The 27,507-nt window shown below is 41.2% G+C and overlaps 1 protein-coding gene across 4 annotated transcripts in view; it reads left to right on the forward strand.

Annotated features, from left to right (window-relative positions):
* Positions 1-27,507, forward strand: part of KIF26A (kinesin family member 26A) — a 135,656-nt gene that overhangs the window by 23,199 nt on the left and 84,950 nt on the right. For 3 of the 4 annotated variants that reach the window (XM_024105138.3, XM_024105139.3, XM_065593713.1), the window contains exon 3: positions 22,957-23,457. In XM_024105138.3, coding sequence (XP_023960906.2) covers positions 22,957-23,457 — 501 coding nt within the window. Of the gene's footprint in view, positions 1-17,641; positions 17,758-22,956; positions 23,458-27,507 lie in introns of those variants that run through there. The other variant, XM_042858223.2, reaches the window with a different exon arrangement.

A 27,507-nucleotide genomic window follows, 5' to 3' on the forward strand; every position in this document is an offset into this window, starting at 1 on the left:
CAGGAAAGAGGGTTCTGACCTGCTGCCTCCAGGTCAGTCGGTGACTAACCCTCCCGCAGTTTTGTAAGGAGGGCGGTGTGATCTAAGAGCACCCCATGCCATCTGACAAGGAACTCCCTGGTATGTAGCAGTGAGTTTCCGTGGGCCTGACCAGCCCAGTGTACCCCAACTCACTGTTGTCTTAATCTGTATCTAAAATGGGTCATGTAAGGTATCATACGCGAACTGGTGACACACAGGTGATTAGTATCATTGTGACATGTATGTATTAACACTATGTGAGGCCTTATAGATACTCACTAATATTATGCTTTAAAGTCTGTGACCAAATAAAGGGAGAGAAAAAGGTTTTATCCCAGACAGGAGGGAAAGCAGCTGTCTACTTGTCTTCTTTGTAAATTAAGCAATGGGGAATCAAAACAATGGGAGCTGCATTGACATAGAAATCAGCAGGGGGATGGAAAGTCCACAGGAACAGAAGAACAGCAGAGGTTACCCTGCCTGTAGAAACAGGGTCAATGAATTTTGGGAGATATAAGCAGAGATAGAAAGCCATTTTGGCATCTTTCACCTAGGAAGAAAGGGAAACCAACACCTTGTACGTCTGTGGAAAGTCCTGACTGAGAGAAAGTCAGCCATGGCTATAAAGAAGAATGATTGATAAGAAATCCACCTTGAACAAAGACTGTAGCTTGGTAAGTTAAGTCTTACCCATTAGAAAGTGCATTTGTACTTTTATTTGCTTGTAACCATTTTTGTCTTTATCCCTTGTACTTGAGCTCACTTAAAACTTCTCTTTTAAATTCTGTTTGATTAAATAAACGTGTTTTATTTTTAACCCAAACCAACCCAGGGCTGTGTTTGAATTGAAGTGATGGTTAACTCCAGTTAAAGTAATAAGCTGTGCTTTTGTCTCTTTAAAGGAGCAATGAACCTTATGAACGACGTTCTCTAAGTGTTCCTGAAGAGGGCTGGGCACTTCAGGGCAGACAGCTTTGGGGAAATTTGGGACTGGGATCATGTTGGGGTCACTCTTCAAGTAGTAACCAAGGCTGGGGAAGACTAGGGGCTGTTGTGTGGTAGGCAGGCTGCTGGGGTCAGAGTGCTGATCCTGGGTGGCATAGCACACAGACCTTCAGAGAACTGCTGACTTGTTTGCGGAGGCTGTGAGCCCCGGCAGCAGAGCATTTAAGGCACCTATAGGGCAGGTGGTGACACAACCTTTTACTGGGCTGGGTTGAGCTCCAAAATGTTACCGTAACTGATGGGGAAATCAGACCAATAGAACTGAATCTGTGTCTATATTCCATATTGGTCTCTCCTTATGTGTATTTGTGTCATCTATATGCCTCATTCTGGCTAATCCGGAATGATTTTCATATTAATTTTTTCACTGGATGAGGAGCGTGGTAAGTATGATTAGTTATATGCAAAGAATAAAAAATGGAGGGTCTATTAAATGTATAGCCGTGAAACAGCTGATCCAACAGGTGTACAACCAAGAAATGTAAAGTACAAACCTTCTGAAAAAAGTTAACCTTTGGACTGACACTAGGCATGTGAAGTTTCAGCCCCTGTGGGACATTTTAAAAGAAGCTGGAGTGAATGAATATGGGTTCCTAATGAAAGTGGAGTGTCTCTCTTAACCATAGCATCTGTAACCGTGAATGTTATAAAAATTCTCTTTGTCTGTCAACTAGACTGAGTGAATAAGTGATTTTTTTTGGTTCAGTGGCTGAACGAAAATATCTGAAAAAAATTGTTTAGGGTGAAACCAAAACTGATTTTGGTTTGTTTTTTCTTGATGAAAGTTTATTTTTCACAAACAATTTTTCTTCTGTTTTTGTTTCATTTAATTATGGTTTGGGATTTTTTTTACCCTGGCATATTTTTTTTAAACAAATCTAGCTTAATTGTGGGAAAGAATGTTTTGAAACAAAGTCAAAATGTTTCATTTTGAAAAAGTTGAAACAGTTCGACTTTTTTGATTTTTTTTCCATTTCTTTATTCATCAAAACTATTTGCCGAATTTGACATGAATTTGCGAATAGTTCATTCGACTGAAAAATGTATTTTTTTGGTAAATAAACTATTCACTGAAAAAAGATTCTACTGTCTACATTCTTATGCAGCACCTATCATTTTGGTATCTGAATACCTCTCAGCATCTCCCTCTTTTCCTGTCTTAATCACTACTATCCCAAAACACACACACAGTCCATTGGTATTATAGACTTGAGTTGTACTGCAAGAGTTAGGTTGGCTTGCAGCATTTTGTAGCATGTGACATGTCTCTGTGGAAGACATGACTTTTCTGACTTGAAAAGTCTTCAGTGAGCAACATGTTACTACAAAAAGGCTTGATAGCAGTGGAGATTCTGCATTGGCAATAAATGCAGCATATGTAGAAGAGATCTTTAACGTAGAGCTGAGATAAGTATTTTGCTCTTAAAAATGAATACAAATCAAAATATCAAAGTGTTGTTTGCAGAGTTGGGGTTTCCAAATATCTGTAATTTCCATTTTAATTCTTTTGTTGGTCCAAGTTTCGTCTGACTTACTTTCTTCTTCACTACTGCAGTGATACTCCTATTTGCCAGTGTGGGAAATTAGCCCAGAGCATCTCCTCTACTTATAAAGGCTGCACTCCTGCTTTCTTTGATTCTGAGTAGAGTGAGAGGTGTGGAATAGATGATTATCTCATTAAGTGTAATGGTACAGAAGTAGCTGATCCACATCCAAGTAAAGTGAGCTGAAAAATGACTATGACTGTGCAGAAAGAAAAAATGCAGACCTGCTAACTGGAAAGTCAGCTTCTTTCATCATGGTTAACAAGATCCTTTACGCCTATGCTAGAACAAGAAAAAGAGGCCGAGTCTGATCTCGGACTGGTGTAAGCCAGGAGTGCAGTAGCTCATCTGAAGGCAATGGAATTACACAGGAGTGAAATCAGGGTGTAATCAGAATCAGCATCAACATATTCAAAGCATGATGCAAGTCTTTAGAAGGTCATGAGAGTTGCCTAATAGGTCAGGAGTTGCTGTATTTGCAGCCAGGGCTAGAGAATGACCTCAGGCAAGCAGAAGTTGTTAACATTAAGGTGATCATCAGTGTTTCAGCTGGAGTATTGGATACATTTTCAATGTGATTCTCTGTCAGTTACACTCTTTGGGCCAGATCAAGCCCCTTGCTTTTATGCATATAGGGTACAGAAACAGCAGAAGATATGCAGAAATTGCCTATGTGATTTTGGAGGGAAAGGACTGACCTCAAGCAGCATCATTCTCTTCTCTTGCCAACTTTGAAGAAGCCATTGCATCTACTTTATGCTTCTGTTCAGCATTATCTTGTGTCCTGCCTGGCACTTTCAGCCCCTGAGGGTGAGAAGAAAGTACTTGCCAGGTGAACAGGCAGGCGACCGAAGGAAGCATGACTTCTGAGGGAGACATATTGCCATGGGGGATTGGCACCTCAGGAAGTAGCGTGAAGGCAAAGGCCCTTTGTGACTACCCTGTTGCTCTTGAGATGGGATATTCATTCCATGCATTAGCAATGCCATTCCCTGACAGAATGAAGTCTCAAGCCCATGAAGTTTTCTGTCTCCGTTTTGTGCTTTGATGTTTTTTGCCTCAGGAAGTCATAATTTAGCCCTAAATTCCTGTTAATTTTCAGGGGAGCTATTCATGAAGAGTAGCTCATGCTACTGAAAATATACCCCTAAAGCTTAATGTCCTCTAGTGGGTGATTCAACAGAATGGCATAGATATAAAGGGAGAATGAAACTGGGCATCCTACTTTCCTGGCTATCTGGTTAGTACTGCAGGGCTGGGCAGAGTATAAAGTATGGTCCTCAGATGTATGACAGGAAAAGAGAGACTTTGTTACCGTATGCTCCATCTCCACTATGAGGTAGATCCTTGAGGGGGAAGAGTCAATGCCCATGTCTGAAATTTAATGGGCGATGGAGAACTGGAGGAATCCAGGTTCTCGAAATCCACCCTACTTACAGATCTTGGGACAGTATTATTTATATTTTTCCTACCTTTTAAAAACTTGGTTGGATAAACTTCAAATGTGCTCAATCACAGACAAGTTAGGTGGGTTTAAAATCACAGGAATAAGTGAATACTATCCATACCAAAATGTTGCAGCTATCACCCTCTGTTGGCAGACCATATAACATTGGTTGGGTCTGTCAAGAGCTCCTCATATAGGGCTTGATTCTTCTGTCACTTTTTAAATCTATAAAATTCCATTTGACTGCAGTGGAGTTACTCCTGATTTACACCAGTGTAAATGAGAGGAGAATCAGAGCATAAAATGCTGTGTAAAAGACTCGGTTCATTTAAATGTGAATCTGTCACAGTCTGAAAACACATTCTACAAGAAAATGTATAGCTCTTCGGTTTTACTTGCTCCTGTAAAAATACTCTTGAAAGCAAATTTATGTCTCCTCAGCACTTTTGTTTAAAGACAGGGAATAGAGATATGGAATTCCAGACAGACATATTTTTGTTATGGGTTGTTTTTGAGCACTCATTTGATGGTAAGTCTTTGTTCAGACCAGTGCTTTGTCATTAATGACTGTAGAGTAACTAGATATGCAGAGCTAGAGGAAATCCTGTCGTATATGTTCCTATTCTACGGGAGCCTTAGAAAGGATAACAATAATGCCACTTAGGTTTACTTAGTGAGGTAATGTGTAAACATAGTTACAAATAAAAACTTGCATGATCTTTACAGAAACAGAAAAATAGCTTATGAAGCGTAATGTTGCCTCTGCCACATGTAGATAATCAGGTCTTAGTGCATGTGGAATAAAATACAAGCTAAAGGAGCTGAAACAATTTATTGCAAGTTACCTGTCTCTGTGGGTGTGGGATTTAGGAAGTTGGCAGCAAATGTTAATGTCAACTGAAAAGGAGTAGGGGCCTGACCTAAAACCCATTGAAGTCAATGGAAAGACTCACAGTGACTTCAGTGGGCAGCTCATTGCTGTTTACGATTGCTATTTGGATTGTCTAGCCTCCTGTAACGTTAGCAGGAGTCAGCCAGCTCCCGTGAAAGGGATAGCACATTAGAAAGTGTTGTGGGGCACTCTAGATTCAGGCCCATCCTCAGACAGAATCTCATTTAGTCCCTCCCAAGATTCTCTGGGAAAGGGAAAATAGAACTGTCTCCTGCTCACTTTCACTTGCTGAAAGAATGGAATTTCGTAATAACTTTTAAAGAGAGGAAGAACCCAATGATTTTTAAAGGACAGAAAGGGTCAAACCAGAAGTTCTTACTCAGCTCTTACTGGAGTCAGAGATTTTTGACTGAATAATGGCTTTAGGTCTTGGCCAATAGATGGGAAACTGGCAGGTGGAAAAATAGGATGAATTTTTCACAACAATTTTTGCAACAAATTTGTCCCTGTTTTTTGTCAAACATTTTTGAAATTTGAATTGTTTTGACTAGCTCAATCGGCAGCATTGTCAAGAGAAATGAGTGGGGCGTGAGAGTTACAACTCCAGTGTATTAGTACCTGCTCTGCCACAGATTAACTGGGGGACCTTGGGCAAGTAAAATAGGCTCACCTTTTTAAAAGCATCCACTTACTTTTGCATGTGCACACTGTCAGTGAATTGCATGTGCGCATATCTTAGCTCACATGTAGCCCCAACACACATGTGCTCATTGGCTTTTTATGTGCTCAACTTGGATGTGTGCTCTTAAACACTGGGGCATTTATCTCTCTGTGCCTCAGTGTCCTTGGTGGTAAAATGGGAATGATAAACTACTGTAGAGATGTTGTGAGGATCATGTGTTAAAAGTATTCGAAGATATAACCCTCTATATAATGCTGATTATTTATCTTGTTTTATTTTATTTGCATCCCTACATGGCACTTCAAAATCTCCCTAAGGATTATACCTTTTCTTTAGGAGGGAGAGGGAGACTGATGGAGTGAAGTCTCTGTGATTTTCTTTCCTTGGTGCAAGATTTGTAAAGAGACGATCCATCAAAATAGATCACTTAAATCAGTAAATTAAAAAAGAATATAAAAGAAATTATTAAATTGCTCTTGCTACATGCAAACTTTGGATCTGTTTGCCCAGTGCTGAAAACATCACTCACTTAAGAATTTGGTTTGTAGCAATTTTGACTGGGAAGAGAGCGTGTGGCAAGAGTTGCCGTTGGTTTTCTTTTTGCAACGTTAGGTTGCCATCAGGCTCTGTCAGTTAGAGGAGCGAAGAATGCTCTAATATGTTTTTCAGAGAGAAGTAGTAGCAGTTCTGAGGAGGGTGGAGAAGTGTCATTTGTGCAAGGTAGACAGCCCAGGAATGAGGGAGATTCCATGTGCATGATGGGCTAGTGATGCATCAGTAGAATAGTTGTTAGACCTGTGTACTATCTTGATCCAATGATATTTTTCCATCTGTGTCTGCCCAGTATTATCAATCAGTCACTGAAGAGAGGGCTGGGCTGGGAGAGGCTTCTGAGAGAAGATCTGGTGTAGAAGACTGCACTCCCTGTTGTCTCCCTTCTGTGTTTCTGTGTGTATGTGTGAAAGATCAGGCTCTGATAAGCCTCACTTCTCATCTTCTCTTGCAAGGATGGGGTGACACCCATTTCTTTCCATCATTGTGTTGTGGGAAGGGGCTCTGCCTGGGGAAGGTTGTCCCACAAGAGGCAGGAAGAGTGGTGGGTGTGAGGTTGTCCAGGATGGAGTGAACATGGGGAATTGGGTGTAACATGGATGGGAGGCAGCCTGGGGAAAGAGGTTGTATGAAGTGTGGGGGAATGCTCATGCTGGGATATGTCTAGGGAGAGCAGGCGTATGAGGGATGAGCATGTGTCCGTATGCCAAGCACATGATTGCATGGGGATGAGTGCAAAGGGAAGATATCGTTATGCATTAGTGTAAGGTGTCAGCTTCTTCTCCTCCGACCTGTTAATAGTTATACTATTTCCAGTCATATGGAGGAGAGGGAAGCTGTCCATCAACAACCACCCTTCAAAAACCCCTCAGATAGGCCCTATTTGTGTGTAGCACCTTTTGTATATCTTGTTCATATCATATTACATTATGATGGAAATCCGGATTATTATATTTAATATTTTCAAGAGCACAATGTCTGTAGGTGCACCTACTGCACGCTGAAGTTTGTCATCAAGATTAGAGATGTGTTTAGGAAATTTGTAATGAAAGAAAAATGCTTAATTAAAAATATCAGTTTGGAGGCTAATTCATCTTCAGCTAGTTTGCTGGAAATTGAAAGGAGTCTTACACAATGGCAAGTGGTGGGAAAATATACTTGGCTTTCTACATTTTAAACAGGAAGGAACTTTTTAAATGCTAGACTCACAATAGTAATCAGGGCAATTATTTGGGAACATTATATTGCAGAGTGTTGGGGGTGTATGCTTAGTCTATATAAGATGGTATTCTGCTTTCTTTAACTAAAACAAAAGAAAAGAGGCTCTACTGCAAAATAATTGGTTTCTTTTACACTGAACAAGACTTCCGTATTAACGGCTGATATATTCTGAGGTCATGGCAGTCACACAGTTAACAAATCCTTCGTTTCCTGAGAGGTGCAGCTTTATGTGAAAAGTCTTAAATTCAGAGTCTGCAATAGAATTTTAGCTCTTCATCCCCAATGACCATTATAAAATTGCCATATGCCTAAAAATATGCTCAGCACAACTGTGATTGTTCAGACTCTGAATTCACTCTCATTTTATGACATGATCCTTAGTTTAAAATAAAATTATTCTTCTTCAATGGAGGATGAAAGCCATTTGGTTATATATGGTTCATTATAAAATGCGGTAACTTTAAGTATTTCGAACAGTACACATGCTTTATTTGAGTTTTTATACCACTTTTGGTGAACAGTAAACTGTAACATGTTGTCATTTTTGTCATGATCAGTCCATAAAATCAGTTATCTTTCTCTTTGGTCCAACTTATAAACACATATAAAACTGAAGCAGATGTCAGAGCAATAACCAGGTGTACATTGTAGTGCTTTGCAAAGTTTTAATTGCACCATGGAAGTTACATGTTTAACGGTTTTGGTTAGTAAGTGTTTCTGTCAGTTGTGTACTGGTTGTTTAATTATACTCAGTGTTTTTCAGACTGAATCTTATTTCATTCAGTCTCTGAATAAGCTTTCTCTCTGTGAAGTATTTTTGAGTCATCATGCATACAGCACTGTGGACTTCAGAGTTGCCGTAGCTCTGTGTGGTATATTGGGGTGAAATCAAAATGTTTTTGGATTGTAAATGCTCTGGGGTAAGGGTTGTCTCTTTTCTAGGTTTGTATAGTTCCCAGCACAATGAAGCTCCACTCCCAGTTGGGCCTATGGACAGTACCGTATTATAAATATTTACTACTACTGCCAGGTTAGTATAAGCCCCAGCTTAGACAGGTCTGTGTGGTGGGGAGCAGAGCCAAAGTGCTGGTGGAGCCCTGGAGAACTGGAGGAAGCAGAAGCTCATGCCCCTCCATTGGGCCTCTGATCCTGGCCCTTGTCTCTCCCCTTGCAGGGACGTGGAGGCCACTTTTGCATGGGAGAAAGGAGAGACTGAGGGGAATGTGTGTCTGGAGAGAGGACTGGGATTTGAGAGAGGCTCAGTCACAGAGCCCATAAACATTACTGGTGGGTGGGGTGGGGAGCTCTTTGGGATAATGAAGCCGCTGACAGTATGAGACCTCCATTTGGGAGCTGTCAGCCAGCTGCAGCTAAACTGCACTGGGTGAGGATGCTCGCAGCTTCCATGTTGTCTCTTAGGCTTTCACTTTTTGCCTGGAGACCCCGTCTCCAATGCTTAATTTGTAATCGAAGAGGTACCAGGGCTCAAGGAATTAGGTGCCAGGACTCAAGCCATTTTTTTACATTCATAACTGATGCAGCAAGCCCAGAGGTGCCGGGGCTCTGAACTGCCAAGCCCAGAGGTGCCGGGGCTACGAACTGCCAACCCTAGAGGTGCTGGGCTCAGCCCTGGCAAGCCCTGGCACAAAATAAGCTTCTGTGGCCACTCCCTGGAGACCCTACTGCCACACACGGCATTGGAGAGACAGATTAATGGATTCTGCCTCTAAAGGCAGGTGGCATGGCTGGGAGGTCTCCAAGTAGCTCTGTGGCCACTGCCCAGAATAGTGACATGGCAAGGAGTGGGGAGCCCCTACCTCAGGGTCTCATGACTGTGTCAAGGGCATGGTGCCTCGCTTTTCTACCAAATACACCATGTGTTGTAGAAGTGCCTGTTTGCCTTTGTTCCCTGCACTTACAGTAACTGCATTAATTTTTAAGGTTTTTGTAGGCCAGTGGAAAACCCCGTTTTCAGATTTCAGAAAATCTGTCTGTATGTGCTCAATTGTATTTAACTCTTTATAAGCCCAGTACCCAGTAATGGTGTTTTGGTGCTTTCAGTGAAGCCATTACAACAGCAGTTAGCATACAGCACAGACCTGGATTTTGTATAGTGGGGTCTCTGTTAGTTAAATAAAATAAAATAAATAATGGATAAACATCCAGCCTATCTTTTCTATCAGTAAATTTTCTCACCCTCAGCTGCTTTCTGCAGCTCTGCGATGTGAGTGCCTGCCACTGATTGGGTTGTGATTAAAAAGCAGTGACTTTTAATATGCGATGCTTCAGGGTGAAGAGGAGTCACTTTCATTAATGGTTTCTGGTGTGGGAGGGCAGAAGAGGAGTAAAGCAGGGTTTTCAAGGACAGTGAATTGGCTGAGGTGTTAGTGCATAAAAATGTTTTGATCCAGTTGTAACTAGTAGCTGCTAGTTCCTGTTGTTTTTGTTTTGATCAAGAGCCCACTTTGTGTGTGGCAGGGATAGGAGGTGAAGACAAGGAAAGGAAGTAACTGTTCAAAGTGCATCTCCTGTGGGAAGACAAAAACATGAGCCACGTGGTGGAATCAAGGTTAAAAAATTACTTATTTTCCTTTGGTCTGCATAGTGCATCCATCATGTACAGTTTTCCACATGTTGGGTAATGGAAAGTTGAGCCCCAAAGGAAGTTCTCTTTGTAAGTCAATATGGGATCATAAAATCAATCATTGTTGGGTCACTAATTGGTGTGCAAGATAGGAATTTCCTAAACTGTATGATAAGTTCATTGGCTTTTTGGCAATGAACTCTTTAGCGAATGATATTCTTTCCTGGTTCTGTTGTTAACACAGGAAAAGCATCAGGTCATTTATAGTTACACCCAGATCACCGCTTGTTTTTAAATAGAAGGGAGAAAAAAAAAAGTTGGCTGTCAAAGAGAATCAAAATATTTCTGACAAAGTTTGTTTTCATGTCTCCGTGGCATAGTAGTAAAGTTTGGCAGCCACATGATAATAGTGAAGATTGATAGCTCTCTCTCTCTGTTAAGCATCTCGCATCTCTGAATTTATGTTAACACAAGCATTATTCCAGCAGCAGCATCTGGCTCATTGGCAGGTTCCACAGACAGTTGTTCTGATGGCTCTGGAGATGCCTTTGGGCTGTCATGTAGTTAGGTGGCTGAATGGGCTGGCTGTGCGGCTTTGTCATTCCCTTTTTTTATTTATTTGACTTGCCTTTGTCTGTGATGAATGGCTCTTCAGAATATGGGCTTTCACCAATCTTTCCTAACCTTTACATGCAGGAGCTTTTATGAAATACCCGGGTTAATTTATACCCGTGCTTCTTTGCTGATCAGAGCTGGAGCTCCAACGTTCTAGTCCATAGCTTCCATGCAAGTTTTCCCCGTGAATCATGGCCTCAGCCTTGTGCAATAAAATGCACATTTTTGAGCATACTCCTGCATAATGAGTTTCTCTGAGAACAGAACGACAAGGATAAATCAAATATTACTATTATACAGTCAGTGTCCTGGGGGGGGGGGAGGGGGCTATGTTGGGAGTTGGGAATTCAGGAAGTCATTCAGATTTCTCAAGATGACAATGTTTGTGTCTTTGGTAGTAAAGTTTTGGGGCCAGAGCCACAGCTCATGTTAATTGGCATGGGACCATGGACTCCAGTGGAGCTATGATAATTTACACCAGCCGCGGATCTGCCCATACGTGTTTTTATTGTACAGTATTCACATTCGCTGTATGTAAAAATACGACTCCTTTAAATGCACTTTGTTTTTTGAGGGTATGCAGGTGTGACTTCTAGTGCAATTTTGAGAGATAGTGAAGTGTCCTTTTTTTAAGTAGGATCATTGGGGTCTTCTGGATGAAGTTCTTTGGCTAGACTAGATGATCATAATGGTTCCTTCTGGCCTTAATCTCTGTGAATTCGTGGAACAGCTACACCATAGGTGTTCCTGGAGCTGTCTTAGGGTATGTCTACATAGCAGCTGAATGGCGTAATTCCCATCTTGGGTAGACATACACTCACTAGCTCTGCTTGAGCAAGCATGCTAACATTAGCAGTGTGAATGCAATGGCATGGGTGGTGGCTTGAGCTGGCTGCCTGAGTGTATATATACCCAGGAGTTGGGCAGGATTGTACTTGGGTGGGTAGTGGGGTTGCCACCTTTCTAATTACTGATAACCAGACCCCCAAGGTATGCTCCTGCTCCGCCTTTTCCGCCCCAGGCCCCACCCCCATTATTCGCTCCTCTCTCCTTCTCCCCTCCCCTCCCGTCGCTTGCTGGATAGTCTCAAGGAGCCTGCCTGCAGGTAGGAGGTAACTAACTCGCGACAGCCCCTGCTCAATGACCTCGCACCTCCCTCCATCCTGAGGGAAACGGACTTTTAGTTTGGGTGCCATTTAGAGTTGCCGGGTCCCCTTTTTGACTGGACTTTCCAGTTGAAAACTGGGAACCTAGCAACCCTAAATGGCACCTGGACACAGAAGCCAAAAACTGGACTTTCTGGGTAAAACCTGGATGGGTAGCAACCCTAGCTGGTAGCCTGAGCTGCTGCGTTTGCTGCTGTGGCCACACTGCTATTTTTAGCACACTAGCTTGAGCAGAGCTAGCATGTGTAAGTCGACTAGCGCTGGGAAGCACACCTCCTAGCTGCTGTGTAGATGCACCCCTACTGGCTTTCAAGTTTTATCATAACCATATTAGCAAGACATATATACACAGATTTTCTTTTTTAAATGTATATTTCCTTTTTATAATAGCAATAAAACATAGTTGATTGAGTTTTTTAATGAAAAATTGAGACAATAAAATCTAGTGCCACATTATTTCAGTTTTAAAGTAGAAGGAATTTTCCATATTAATTCAACTCATCATCCAAAAACTCTGCATACATTGGTTGCATGAACCTCCCCCGAAATAAATAGACAGCTCAATGAAAGAAAAATGTTCATAGCTGATTTTGGGTTAGGCTGGGGATGCTTGTCTCCTTTGTAGTTTTGCCACTGTCTTCAGTGGGACCAGGATTTCACTCTGAGGCTGTAATTTCTCTTCTTAAAGAAACCCTCCATTCACTAATACCTACTATTTCTTCCTAACATGTGTTGGGTTAGGTTTCTTTCTTCCAGAAGGGCCTAGAAAACAAATGACAATAAAAACATTCCACTATATCAGGGTTCCCAAACTTGGTTCGTGGCTTGTTCAGGGTAAGCCACTGGCGGGCCACGAAACGCTTTGTTTATCTGAGCTTCCGCAGGTATGGCCGCTTGCAGCTCCCAGTGGCCGCGGTTCGCCGTTCCCATTATCCCTTGTTTTCATCCTAAATAAGAGATCTTTTGATACCTCTGTCTACCATCCTATATGTGTGATGGAAAACTCGCTTTTGTTACATGGTATCTGTTCCTCCTGAAAACATGGAAGAAATGTCTCTGGGTCCATTGAGCAACGTGTTTACCTAATAAATTCTTCATGAAGATGTCATAAAATCCACAGTCGAGAGATAAGCCTGCAGATGGGTGTCATGCCACCCTGTTGTCACCATAACTGGTGCTTCATCAGTTCTCTTTTGGATGTCTTTCCATTTATAATCAAATACTGCTGGTTTACTTTCTCTCACAGAGCATCTTGGCTTTTTAATGAGCCCCCTACAATCACTATTCTAGCTGAAGGTACTGAAGTTGGTGCACTTTTATCAATTCTGGGCCCTGGTTATTTGTAACTTGGAATATTGTGTTCAGTTTCAGAAAATTCCAGACAAACTGGAGAGAATGAAGAGAAGAGCAACAGATTTGAATATGTGGCTGGAAGGATTTATTTGTAAAAGAGCTACATATGTATGTCTTGGCTAGGCAACTGCTAAGGAGTGTGGGGGATTGTGATAATGGACTATGTAAATATGTAGGAGATGAGGAATTATTTAGGGTTGTAAAAAGGGGTACAATTAGGAGTAAAGGCAGAAACTTAAGGCAAGAAAAATGCATGCTCAAAAACTTTCTGACTTTGAATTGCGTGGATTGTGAAATAGCCTCCAAAGGGAAGTAGGGCATTTAAAATCTATCCTGTTGGTGCCTCTGCCCTCTCACTCATGACACCTGAGCACAAACTGCAAGTCAGTCTGCAAGACTGTAGTCTGTGTGGTGCTGTGCAAAGAAAGTATGTGTGGTCAGTACCCTGCTTAACGAAACTGTAAAGAACAGTCCTGCTCTGAGAGGGGAGAAATTGGGTTTGTTTAAAAAGTCTTTTTCAACTCCCATTTGTGTGACTGAGATCATTATTTCATGGCCAAGGGATTTTCATAGAAAGGTTCTTTGATTCTTTGGGGGATGATCCTGCAGGATCTATTTGCATATTTTCCCCTTGCCACACGGGAGGGGGAGTCAGCTACCTGAATGGCACCAGGGGCATCTGGAGGAGGATTTGGCTCTGGCAGTGTGACTGTAATGCCCCTCCACATCACTTAAGACCCGCTGTGGGGCTGTGATGGGAAGGGGTAGGTGGAGTGGCTGCAAAAGGGGTGTCTGAACCACCTCTGAAAAGTGCAGAACTGTCTTCAGGGGGTGGGCAGATGGAAAGGCCATGGGATCTATGCTTATGCAGTGGCTCAAAGGAGGAGTGGAGAGATAGTGTCTCCAGTTTGTTACCCTGTGCCAGCCGAGGGACTGGGAACGACTGTCTTGAAGCCACACATGGCTTGCCTGTAGGTTTGGGGAGTTAGGATTCCATCTCCTCTTTTGCCCCCCTCCTGCTTAGTTTTCTGAACAAAGTCCAAGTGGGAGGGAGGGGGAAAAGTCTCACCCCACAGAGAGGATGTGATCCCCATCACTGTAAATTTAAAGTCAAGTCAAGCCAGCAAGTCAGTCTTTGCTGAAGCACTGACACTTTAATTATCATGTGAGATACATTGTCTCTGGAGCTAGACCGCCTGCTGTGCTAACTACACATCTGCATATGGCAATTTGTAGCTTCTAGTCGGAATACACAATAGGCAGCCCTCGTTCTTCTGAAAGCTGAGCCATTACCTTATATTCCTCAAGTGTTCATTCACTAAAAAAGTAATTGATAAAATGAGCAAGTGAAAGATACATTAAATGGGTCTGATGTTACGCCATGTGCTGGCCTTTTAAGGTGAAATTAAATATATGAGGCGTTGTTTTATGAAAAATTTAGGAAAAATGTCAACTTCCTAACTTTTGCTGTTAAACATCCTTTTAGTTGGATTGAGATGGCTTGACTGGAACAACACAAGAATTTGTATACAGCTGTCCTGTGTACTCCAAGCATTTTTTCCAGAGAGTCATGTCCAGGTTTTCCAAGTTGACATTTTCACTGAGGTAGGAATCCAGAAGCTTTGAGCTGTACAAATAGAAAAGTCCAGATGTCCAGCCGATATAAATGAACATAGCTCTGTTGAAATATACAGAACTGCACCCGTTTATACCAGCCGAAGATCTGGCCCAAAGAGTTGTTCATCTCCTACCTCTCCAGTGCCTGTATGAAATGGGATGTTGGTCTCAATCCTGTTTCTTGTCAGAGATGATCGTCCACTTCTCAAAACTGACCACCACAATCATCGCTTTCAGCAGAGTCCAAGGACTGAATGGGTATTGGAGACTAAAATACCCTTTTCTCCCTGACAAGGTGGTTCCTCTAAAATAGAGTTCTGAACCACATTTTGACAGAGCGGTGTGAATTGTGTACACTGTACAGATTCTTACTAGCATTCAGTAGTACCTTACTACTCAAACAGTCCCATTGAAATCATTGAGACTACTCATGGATTAAGGCACTACGTGTAAGGGCATCAGACTCTTGACATCTGTGGTTCATAGAGGACAGTCTTTAGAGATGTCAATCTAGCACCTTTCACAAATACTAAATTTGCTTTAAGAAAAAATGTTGTGCTCTTCCATACAATTCAATAGATGATCAAAGTTAAAGCACTAATACACCAGTGAGAATTCACTCCCCAGCCTCAAAGAGGAAAATAATTAAAAATAGAAAACTGATCAAGTTTTATTTAAAATATCCAATTTCTCTCAAAGGTTTTTGTCTAAACATTTTTTTAAAAATTAACATTCAAAGGAGAGCTTTTGAGACCCAGTGGGTTAGCTATAAGTGTAGTGATGGCTTTATAACTATTTTCCAAAAGTCTATATTATAAAAGATGATACTATGATAGAGACAAAGTAGCAAATGGATGTTGTAAGAGCACATTTTCATCTGAACAAAATCAGTGCTGAGTTTGCATTGTGAAGGTACAGTAAGTCACAGAATAGAGAGAGAGAAAAAATTAAAGGATTACTTAAAACTAACAATAAACGTACAAATTAAAAGTAATCATTTTAAAATGAAGTTATACTCTATTAAAATAAGCATAAAATTGCATACTCGTTTGGATGTGTAGTTTATAGAATACACAGAATACTAAAATTGACTCAAATGCAAGTAAAATATCTGTTTAATTAGATCGTAAAGAAAGGAGATTAAAAGTAATATTTTGTAAGATAGTAATTAGTGTTTTTCCAAAGTAGTCTGGTTCCTGTATTAACTTTAAATTTAATTGTGATAGTGGATCTCTTTGGGATTCTACATTTTGTTTGTGTCCTTTAATTACTTTAAATCACAACCATTACCTTTATTTTGTTTTCTTTCAACTAAACACACTGCAGGGCTTTTTGCTTCAATAGCCTGCCTATTCACAAACACAGATCTCTGAGCAATCAGCCTCTACCCTTTCATTGTGAGAGGTTACAAGTCAAATCGTTGCAGGGGCCTATGCAACAAGATAACAGGAAAGGACCTTGTAACCAATGGGGAGTAGTTTGAGGTGCTGATGGGCGTCTGAGATGTAAATAAACCAGATTGCTCTCATTTCCTGTTTCCACTGTATTATGCATTCCAATAGCACAATTCATCTTTATGACACACACCTATGGCTTTAACTTTACTGTGGGCCACTAAAAGTACATTAAAGTGGGCAGGAAATGGAATTTAAAAGAGCTCAGTTGAGGCTTTAGAATAACTAAACACATTGCAATAGTTTTTAGTGTAAGGTGACATCTCTTTTCAAGAAGATTTAACATAGCACTTCACTTTGGTTATACAAATGAATGTTATCGTAAAGTCATGCAACCTATTTATAAATCAGGTATTCAAATGTGCTCAAATCAATTTTCAAAATTCTCTGGATTAGCTACAGTTAAAACACAAGATCGAGGGCCAGATCTTCAGCTGGCTGAAGCTATGCTGAGGTACACCAGATGAGGATTTGGCCCCCAAACTGAATATTAAATGAATGTTTAAATAACATTTGCAGACATACCACTGACAGCTGCACAGGGAGGACCAAATTCTCCTGCCTTAAATGAATAGTCCCATTAAAGGTAGTGGGATACTTACGTGAGGAGAGTGGGCAAGATTTGGCCTTAAAAAGGAATGTAATTGTTTTTAAGTGTAGGCACGTTTTAGTAGCTCTGAAGACGTGGTGTGCAAGCCTCCCTATTCAGAGAGATATTTTCAAGTACATTTACAATTTTCAGCTTACATTTAGCGTTTAAAATAAACGGTGACATCTAGTCAATACTTTTCTTGTGAGGATTTTGCAAGTTTTTTTCTTTACTGCATATATACTAGGAGGATATATGGCAGGAGGATTGTGAGTTTACAGCATGGGTTACTTGAAGAAACATAACTCATATTCTCCCTTCCATAGGATAATTAGTGCCTGCCCTATGATGTCACTTACATGATACATGTGGTTGAGGTTTTTGAAAATGAACCATCCATCCTGCTCTTTCTCTGATTACACTGAATGGCCTCTGGTTTTGCTGAGCACTGTGTTCTTTTTTTCTATCAGTGAATAGATAATTGAACGCAAGCATCAACCTTCAAAGTGTTTATCAATATAGAAGATATTAGTGGATATTGCACAATGTCATGTAAGGTAAAAACTAATTTGTAAGCAACACAGCAGAAAGCTGGAAAGGCAATTAAGTTAAAAAGTCATTAACATTGATCCTTTTGCACTGAGAAAGTACATTCCTTTCTCAGAAAACATCTTTGAAAAATGGTGTGCAGCTAGGTCTATTTTTAAGATGACATTTAGTTTTCTTTGAATATTTTGCTTTTAAAACTAAGAATTTAGTTTAATGCAGCATATTGTTCAAGATTCACTTGAATTATATGAACAAGGAGAGACCTGTAGGTAATTAGTAAGGATGGTTGCTGGCAGTTTCTTTCATCATTTGTTCACACTACAGGTATAAATTCTCACTGAAAGGATAAGGTTACAAGATGGGTGGGTATTACTTCAATGATTGCAGCTTCTTAAGTGAGAATCCAGATGCTTTTCTTCTTTCTCTCCTGTTGGTTAGCGTGGACATATGAAGTAAATAGCTGAAGGTAAGGTTTAAAGATTAAACTTTTTCTGTTTTGCAGTGGAAGAATAGCCAGTACTGCTTGTGGTTGCCTAGACAAAAGTACCCATCTGCAGACTTTAAGTAAGTGAATGCACATATGGGGCCAAAATTTCAAAAGAATTCAGAGCCAGATTTTCAAGGGCTCAGCACCCACAAGTGGGGTCAGATTTTCAAAAGAGCTCCGCTCCTATCAAGGCATGTTGGGTACTGACCTTTTTTTACAATTGGCCACTTGTTTTGATGCCTAGAGGGAAGTTTTGGTTCTTCTGAAAATTCTGGCCTTAGGGCCTGATCCAGTTACCATTACAGTGGATTGGAATATTCCTATCCGCTTCAGTGGGAATTGATTCAGCCCCTTGCATTTTACAGTTGTGAGGAATGCTTTGAAACCTTTATTTAAAAACTATTAACTAAAGAAAACCCATGCTTTCTTTTTTTGTGGCAAATAGGATATATTGCAGCCTTATAGTCTGCAAATTCATTGGTCCTTGTCAAATTTGATTAGGTAGAAATGCAATAGCTGAGACAGAAATCAGATAGAGAAGTGTGAATTAAAATTACTGATTTCTCCTTTCTCTCTTTCACTCTTTTTTTTTAAACTACCTTTTCATTACTTGTGCTTGTTTTGAGATTGTTTCTTTGATGACAGTAATATAAAACCTTAAGGCAAACTTTGGGTCCAGGCCTGCTCATGTTGAAGTAGATGAGAGATTTACCCATAGATTTTACTAGGAACAGAATCAGGGTCTTTAAAGGTTTCAGAGTAGCAGCCGTGTTAGTCTGTATCCGCAAAAAGAAGAACAGGAGGACTTGTGGCACCTAAGGTGCCACAAGTCCTCCTGTTCTTCTTTTTGAGGGTCTTTAAAATCTACCTTCCTTACTTTTCAGTCCTGCAGCTGTTGCTTGTGTGAGTAATCCTCACTCAAGTGAGTAGACCCACTGAAGTGAGTAAGATTACTCATGTGAGCAAGGACAACTCACTTAAAGGTTGGCAGGACCGGGCCATGGATCTTATTAAGGTGAATAGTGCTTACTTCCTGGGACTTCATGGAGCATTGGATTGGGCTCTCCCTCAGTGCAATTGGCTCTAATAGGGCCATCTGTGTTACTCTCATGAGTAAAAGTTTGCTGGATTGTGCCTTTACTACAGGTTGATTATGCACTTCCAGAATTCACATACAGTAGCAAACAAGCTTAAAAGTAGGGTGACCAGATGTCCTGATTTTATAGGGACAGTCCCAATTTTTGGGTGTTTTTCTTATTTTTCTCCTATTACCCCCCACCCCGTCCCAATTTTTCACACCCTACTTAAAAGTGAAATTAGGTTTTAGAAACAGGGGAAGCTATCAGTGTACACTGCACCATACCATTCAACTCGTTCAAGCATTCTGCAGATAATTACTAATGATGTACACAAAGTAGATATAGAGAGGTAGCATGGTAGGTGTGACAAGTACTGTATGATTTGTTAATGTGCTTTGAGTGAAAGATCAACATATCTGTCTACAGTGTAAAAGACAACTGCTCTATCCTTTGTAGTGTAACAGATTAAAATGTTGTTGGAGCACTGCTTAGTCTGAAATGTTGAGGTCCTTACCATACCACATAACCTTCCTTGTCTGGCTCTTTTCCTTCTGTCTGTGAGGCAGTAATTGTGGCTGGAATTCTCCCCCCTCTTGCTTGCAGTGCACAGAGCACATTTGGTCACTTTAATGTCTTCCCTCTGTAAAACATGTGAGTGTAACTTCCCCATAAGGTTTATTAGAGCTGAGGCTATTGAAGTGGAGATTCAGTAGGAGTCGGGATTGTCACAGGGTAGTGAAATCCCTTTCATTGGGCTGGTTTAACTTTTAAGTTACGTTTAATGTTTTTAACAGTAACTTGTGTTTCCTTTACCCTTCACACCCATCCGTTAGCCAGGTGTTTTTGTCACACCGAGTGGAAAAATAAAAGTAAACCATCTGCACAGCTGGTCCCTCAGTGAGAAGCTGGAGGAGGATGGGCTGAGCTGCAAGAAGTGATTAGAGAAACGGCTTGAGTAGTTTAAACGGCCTCCTGCAACTGCTCCATAAAATCCAACCACTGGAAAGGGGAGACCGTTTTTATAGTGAATTAGGATAGTTAAATCTACAATACAATACACTTATATGAGCGGTGCAGTGTAATTTCCTAAAGAAGTTGTTTTTTAAAAACATTTATGTATCATCTTGATTTTGTAACTTTGCACATTTGATTGAACTTGTATCAATCACTTCACATATCCATGCATGATGGGCTTCATTCTGTTCTCTCTTACACTGGTTTAAATCCGGAGTAAGTCTATTGAGGTCAATAGTTACCCTGCTGGAAACGAGGTGTAAGGAGGAGCAGAATTAGGCTTACTGATTTCTTTACATCAGATGCACATTTTTTTATCCGAAAACACTTTCATGTAGTAATTTGCTTATTTTAAATATTTGATAGGGCAATGCTAAAATGCTATTAGTCACATAATCCCAGATCTTGGAAACACTTATGCTTGGACTTAACTTTATTCACATGATTAGTCCCACTGATGTAGCATTGGCTCTTAAGAGAACTAAATAGCACTATACCTGGAAAGTATGTGTTTCTTGTGGGTCTACTCACATGAGTAAAGCTAATCAGGTGTGTCATTGTTTGTGGGGTTTGGCTAGGGTGACCAGATAGCAAGTGTGAAAAATCAGGATGGGGGGGGGGGGGGGGGGACGGGACGCGGTAATAGGATTCTATGTAAGAAAAAGCCCCAACTATCAGGACTGTCCCTATAAAATCAGGACATCTGGTCATCCTAGGTTTGGCTCAGAGAGTTCTATCCTGGAAACACTTTACTACTGAGCTTAGTACCATTTAGTTTTCTTAGGGCAGGTCTACACTAACGCCCCAATTTGAACTAAGGTACGCAACTTCAGCTACGTGAATAACGTAGCTGAAGTTCAAAGTACCTTAGTTCAAACTTACCTTGGTCCAGACGCGGCAGGCAGGCTCCCCCGTCGACTTCGCCTACTCCTCTCGCCGAGCTGGAGTACCGCAGTCGACGGCGAGCACTTCTGGGTTCGACTTATCTCGTCCAGACAAGACGCAATAAGTCGAACCCAGAAGTTCGATTTGCTTGCCGCTGAACTACCGGGTAAGTGTAGACCTACCCTTAGTAGACAGTGAGAGTATGTTCAGTATTTACAGCACTCAGTAGTGTGTGCAGGATTGCCCCTAGAGAAACTATATTTTTCATTTTCTATTTGTCAGGGTTCATTTCTGCTTAGGGGTGGATTAGAAGATCCTAAAATATTACTTGCTCCTTCCTGCCTGATCCGGGGTTCTTTATCTATGTGTTCTAATCTCTCAGTAGATTGGAGAGGGGAAGGGCTTCCTCTGTCATGACTGTGAGCAACTCCTGTAACTTCAAAAGATAGTTTTACTAGGGTCAAGCTTCATAAAAGGAGCAGAGCCAAAGTAAAATCTGCACCTTTATTTGAATCCATAAGTCCATTTACTAATACAATGTACTGGGGAAATAATTGTTCAAGCAGAAGCAACAAAACTTCTTTTTCATTCTAATGGTGTAGTGCCCTAGGCACTAATACTTTATCATTTCCAAGGCTTAGAAGTATCAGTGTTTAGATATTCATTTAAGGGACAATAATTTAGGAGCATAATGAAAAGAAGTACAATAGTTAATGATATTCGCTAATGAACGGTGTGATGCTGAATACACTCTTAACAGCTTCTATCAACAGCAGTGTTGTATTTTGTGAGATATGTTTAAGAAAACATTGCAAGAGTACTCCAGCAGATGATAATGAAATCAAGTCCAAGATTCTGCCTGGGTTGTTAAATAGTGTTTTTGGACTTTTTAAATTCAAACTGCAGGGAAATAGCTCACTTGGAAAAGAATAATACACAAAGCAAAAAGATCATTGCCAGGATTGTTAAAAACAGTTTTTACTGATGTATATTCTAATTAAAAATAGAATAAGTTGAACTTCTAGTAAGCTGTTCATTTCCTTGAGAGCAATCACAGTTTAGCATAAAGTAACACTTTTTTTTTTAAAGTGTACTAATCTGGGTATACTGTAAGCACACACGATATGGCTATGTTACTAGCTTTGTCTGCCCTCATCATTAACAAGCAAATTAAACATTTTTTCACTTTTTTTTAATGAAACAAATAAACCTTGGGCTGCTCTGTGATCTTTCATTAAAACCTTAATTGCCTGGAGAGCTCAACATGAGTGCTTGAAGTTGGTCAGTTTCATTGCACAGCATTAGGTATTGGTAGCAGATTAACAACAGAGCTGGATTTAATCTCTTCCCTAATCCTTAGAATAGTCTGTTGGGGAGGAGAGGCAGTTGCGTGTTTTAGGAGATAGATTACTGTATCTCTGAACTGAAAGCACAGCGATGGGTTTTAAAGTGTCTGGACAGGCATGAAATGATTTTGAAAGAGAAAAGCTTATTCAGTGAAAATAAAATAGGTGTTGCTTTCAAATCAGCTTCTTGGCATGCCCACCTCTGAAGGTTGCGGTAGGCTCCAAATGTATTTTTTTCATCAAAGCAGTTGTAGCGTAAGACAATATTGCCATCGCCTAGATCACAATTTTCAGAAATGTAGTTCCCAACTAACAGAGGAGCCAACTGCGGTCGGTATCAGGTAAACTAATTCTGATGCTACTTGATTATTCAACACTGAGGGCAAGGACCACAAAACATTTACCAGGTCACGCTTTAATCTGTTTAGTGCTCTGAGGTCTAATTTTCATGGGTTTAAGATGATTGCATGCCTTTGAAATACATTATGATATTAGTAGGGTCTGCACCAGAAACAACGTTGTTGCTGAGCATGAAAAACATGGGCACATTTCAAAAGAAGAGTTAATTAGGAGGGTAAGTAGATGAGTAGTTATCAAGTGCACCACAAGTTCCACTGTTAAACTCTGATAATAATTTTCATGCTGGGCATTATACAAATGAAGCTGCTTATGACTGATTAATCAGTTACGGGCTGTGAGTCTGGCAGGGTACTCAGCTGAAGCCTGAGAGTTAGCAATATACCTTCACTACAAGTACCACTAAGGATGAAGAGTGAGTTGTAGACTGTATTTCCTTTTTCTGTGTTTGTCTTGGACTGATTTTCTTTTTTCTACTTTTTTTTTTTTGTCTTTAGGACCCACGATTATCAGCTTTAATTTTTGATAAGCTTCAAGTGCCTGACTATTTACAGAAAAACAGGAATGAAGGAGAGAGCAGATGTGAAATTTGCGCCACCCACCTGAATCAGCTGAAGCAGGAAGCCATTCAAATGATCCACACCCTTAACCAAGCCAGCTATCAAGAAGTACCCGGCCTCCCTCAAAGCTCTGGAGGAGTGACCAGTGTCTTACCAAGGATGGTGACTGTGTCATCCCAAAGGGATTTGCCGCTCGTTGCTGGGCAGGTGGGCAGACAGCCCGGAAAATCAACAAATCTTTTCTCTGGGACAGAGAGAAAGAAGGGACTTGGATGGCCTCAAGGCACAAGCAGTTTTCCAAACTCCAGTGTTCAAGTAACTGTGGCTCCCAGCGCCCTCAGTGGTGCTTTGAGCTCCGTGACTATCCAGGCTCAGCAATACCTTGAGGGGATGTGGAGTATCTCCAGGGTGAACAGCTTTCTTCCCCAAGCTTGTCTAGTAAGTACTGGCAACTCGGATAAAAAGATTATTAGTTTTTTAGGGAATCAGCTCAAATTGCTGTGAACCATGTCTCGAGAAATTAGAGTTGAAAGGAGCTTTAAAATGCAACAGAGGGTCCTTAAAGGTGCCACAGGACCCTCTGTTGCTTTTTACAGATTCAGACTAACACGGCTATCCCTCTGATACTTGAGCTTTAAAATGAAGTTTTTTTCCAGTGTACATAACAGCTAATTTGCTTCTGATTTCAGGTGATAGAACAACCTTTTTGCAAATCTCTTTGCACACATTTCAGCTTTGCCTATAACAGATGGTGATCTTAACTTTCACACACCACGTGTCTGGGTTTAAAAAACACCAATGGCCAAATTCATCCATGACATAACTCCATAAATTTCAGGGGAGTTATACCAAGGATGAATTTGATTCATGATTCTGAGTATAATGCTGAACTTCTGGAGCCCTGCTGAATGCAGTGGAAGTTATTCGTATATGGCAGTGGAGATATAGGAATTCTGAAGTTTAATTTATTGCAGGACAGTTACTACTATAGAAAAAGGCTGTTCACAATGTTAGAATATTGCTCTGTGCCCATTAAGATCATTGTATTTTTGACTCTGAATTCCAGTGATGTCTGTTTTTAAACAACTCCTGTATTGTATGCATCTCTTTATAACATAGAACATCTGTCTTTGGAAAAAGTCGTATAGAGAAGCTTGTTACCTTGAAAAGAGAGTCCATTACCAATTTTGTATGATCTGTATTGGTCATTAAAAGACCCTCAAGAAAACAGACCAAAAGTTGTTTGCTATGTAGGTGACACTCTTCTTCTTTATTTTCCTTTGAAATTTTACTTAAAAAAAAAATACTGACCTAATACCCCATCATTGTGCTGTTGGAGGTGCCACCATTTAGATGAGATCTATACAAATTGAAGTCTACTGGTGGCCATTTAAATATCCTGCAGCAGATTTTGCAAGATTGGAGCTGTTGGCTCTGGACTGATTTCAGATTCAGTTTGGCATACTACTGTATATCAGTTTACATCCTTGTACATAATCACTGCCTAAATTTGTTTGGTAGCTTCAGCTGATTGAGCTCCAAGTTCAGCAGGACACTTTGCCTTCTAAAAACACTGCTGTGTCATGTTGCAGTTACAGAAGGGCAACTGTGTTTGTATCCTAGAGGGGGCCGACTTTCAGTGGTGAGTGAAATGATTACACAGACACACAGACGATCTTGATCTCAGTTACCATGATGTAAATCTGCAATATCGCCATGGAACTCAGATGGATTTACCATATAGTTACAGTGATAAAAAAATAAAAAGCAGAAACTAGCTCATTTGGGTCTTTAAAACACCTTGGGAAGCTCTGCATGGAAAGGTGCTGTATGAATGAAAGGTATTGTATAGAATGTCAATGTAAATACCAGGTAGAAGTCTAGACAATATTGTGTATAATGGTGTGCTGTCTTTCAAATTCTGTATATGTCACAGGAGAGTGATGAAATGAGGAAACAGTTATTGGGGAGGGGAAGAGACTGCTGGGGAAATCTGCCTGGTTCCCTTCAAGCTTGCCTGATAGGCTGCTGGGTAGTCCTGGCATGCAGACTGCCCAGCTGGGGATTCCAGGCTTCTCCAGTTCATGACTCTTGGGCACCCCCACCATACCTGGCCTTGCAAGTTTTCAGCCTTCCTGCTGTGGGGGTGTCACAGCTTTCAGGTGCATTACTGCAGAGCAAGGAGCCCTGAGCTTCTGGGACAGGTTTCCAGGGTCTGCGGTTCCAGGACAGTCCACATTCTCAAGCCAGATGGAATGCAACAGCAGCAGTGAGACTGAGAAGAATGTGAAGTTCACTCAGCAGCTGCCTGTCCTGGGGAGAACACTTTGTTTGAAAGCACCATGTATTGGTGTTTTTGAAATGAAACTTCTGCAAGATTTTATGGACTATGAGAAATTTTGAAAAATGTGGATTCATAGAGTTTAAGACCAGAAAGGATCATTAGATGTTTTGGAGTAAAACCAAATTTTGAAATGCAAAATTCTGACTTTTGGCCAGCTCTAGTTCATATACAGGATGCATAAGAGAGGATCCTTCTTGAAATAATGTGTTTACTATACTAAGTAGTAGCTTTCTATCCAAAGAGCTCAAGGTGTTTTACATGTATTAATGAATTAACACTCAACTCAGTACAGCATGTGAATTAGGTCTTATCCCCATTTTAAAGACTGGGCAATGGAGATGCTAAGTGACTAGCTCACAGTCACACAGCAAGTCTGTGGCAGAGGTGTAACCCCTCAAGGTTACAGATAAAAGAGCCCTAGAGTGTATGGTCATAGAGTATTATGACATCCATTATGTACAAACATGTTTTCCGTATGACCAATTTCAAGGACAATATAGTAAAAGAAAAATTATGAATATTTTACAGTAATCTTCAAATCAAAGTGTTCCCTCCTAAATCCCCCTCTCAAACTCAAAGTATTGCACAATAATGCCCCACCCATGAGCTGCAGTGTTTGGTGTCCATTGCAGCAGTTTTTATATGGGTTTGGATCTCAGATTATAAACTTTTGGGACAGGGATGCATCTTTAAAGCATCTAGCAGACTTTGGGTGCTGTATAAATTATAATGTTATGTGCTGCAGGCTCAGCTATTGGGGGGGAAAACAGTTTGGGAACCAGGACAGAATAAAATGTAGGGGGAAAAACGTAGGGAATAAGGTTCAAAAGATGCAGATACAATTCAGTTGAGATAAGGTCTTGTGATCAGTTGCTTCAACCAATTGCTCTCTAGTCAATAGTTTAAAAAAAAAACTACTGACCAGCTAGAGATGACTAGTAGTTTGGACAGCTAGTGAACAACTTTTGGGGTGATATAACTCTAAGATAATTGGTTGGTGTCTGGCTGTTGAAGTGTGTGATTATTATTTTTAATAGCCCTTTTAATCTCAAAGCTAACACATTGAATACAATCTCACCTCTGGGTTGAAACATGACAAAGGTCCAGCAATGCATAGCATCACTACACAAAAATTTAGAATAGGAATGAAGAACTGCATGGGGAAGTTTAGGTATACCAAATGTGATTGCCTCTGCTGGAATTTGGTCAGGATGCTAATAAATCAATGTAAATATATATAAACCTTTTAGAAACGTGCCAATATATTGACTCATGAAAAGTTGTTTTTCTGTACATTTTCAGGTAAATGTATTTATATACTATATTAAACTGGTTAATGTAGCTATCCCAAGTGCAGTAAAAACATTACAGCAAACTGTGTGCAGACGGGGTGGCTCGAGGTGCAGGGAGGGGGTAGCTGGGGCTCTATGCAGACAGGGTAGCTCGGGGTGCAGGGAGGGCGGTAGCTGGGGCTGTGTGCAGACGGGGTGGCTCGAGGTGCAGGGAGGGGGTAGCTGGGGCTGTGTGCAGATGGGGTAGCTCAGGGTGCAGGGAGAGGGGTAGCTGGGGCTGGGTGCAGACGGGGTAGCTCGGGGTGCAGGGAGGGGCTGGCTAGGGGCTATGTGTGGGCAGAGGATAGCTCAGGGTGCAGGGAGGGCATAGCTCAGGGTGTAGTGAGAGGGGTATTAGGGGCTGTGTGTTGGGAGGACTCCCCTGCAGTTCCTGTTCCCAGAGGGATCTGCCAGCCATGGAGCTGCCTCCCCGGGGGGGGGAGTGGGGAGGGCTCTTTTCCGCTGCCTCTGCGTGAGCCAAGGGGTCTGGAAACTGAGGAGCAGCTTCAACCTGGGGCACCAGCAGGAGACAAGGGAACGCTGCCTGCTCCATGGCATCAACCAGAGCAGCAGTTACCCTGCACTGCCTGGCTCCGGCTTCCTGCCTCCAGCCTGGCCAGGGGGTGGGGAGAGGAGATGAGGGAGGACTCGGGAGAGGTGTGGAGTTTCCCTTGGGACTTCCATGCTCTTGTGCTGCAGTTTGGAAGTGGGGGGATGCCCTCCATGTCCCCAACTCTGCCCGTGGGCTCAGGGCTTCTGCCCCACAGAGAGCACCAGGGCTTGGGTCTCTGCCTCCCGGCTTCAGCCTCGCTG

The sequence above is a fragment of the Chrysemys picta genome, chromosome 4, assembly GCF_011386835.1.
Source record: "Chrysemys picta bellii isolate R12L10 chromosome 4, ASM1138683v2, whole genome shotgun sequence".
NCBI lineage: Eukaryota > Metazoa > Chordata > Testudines > Emydidae > Chrysemys > Chrysemys picta.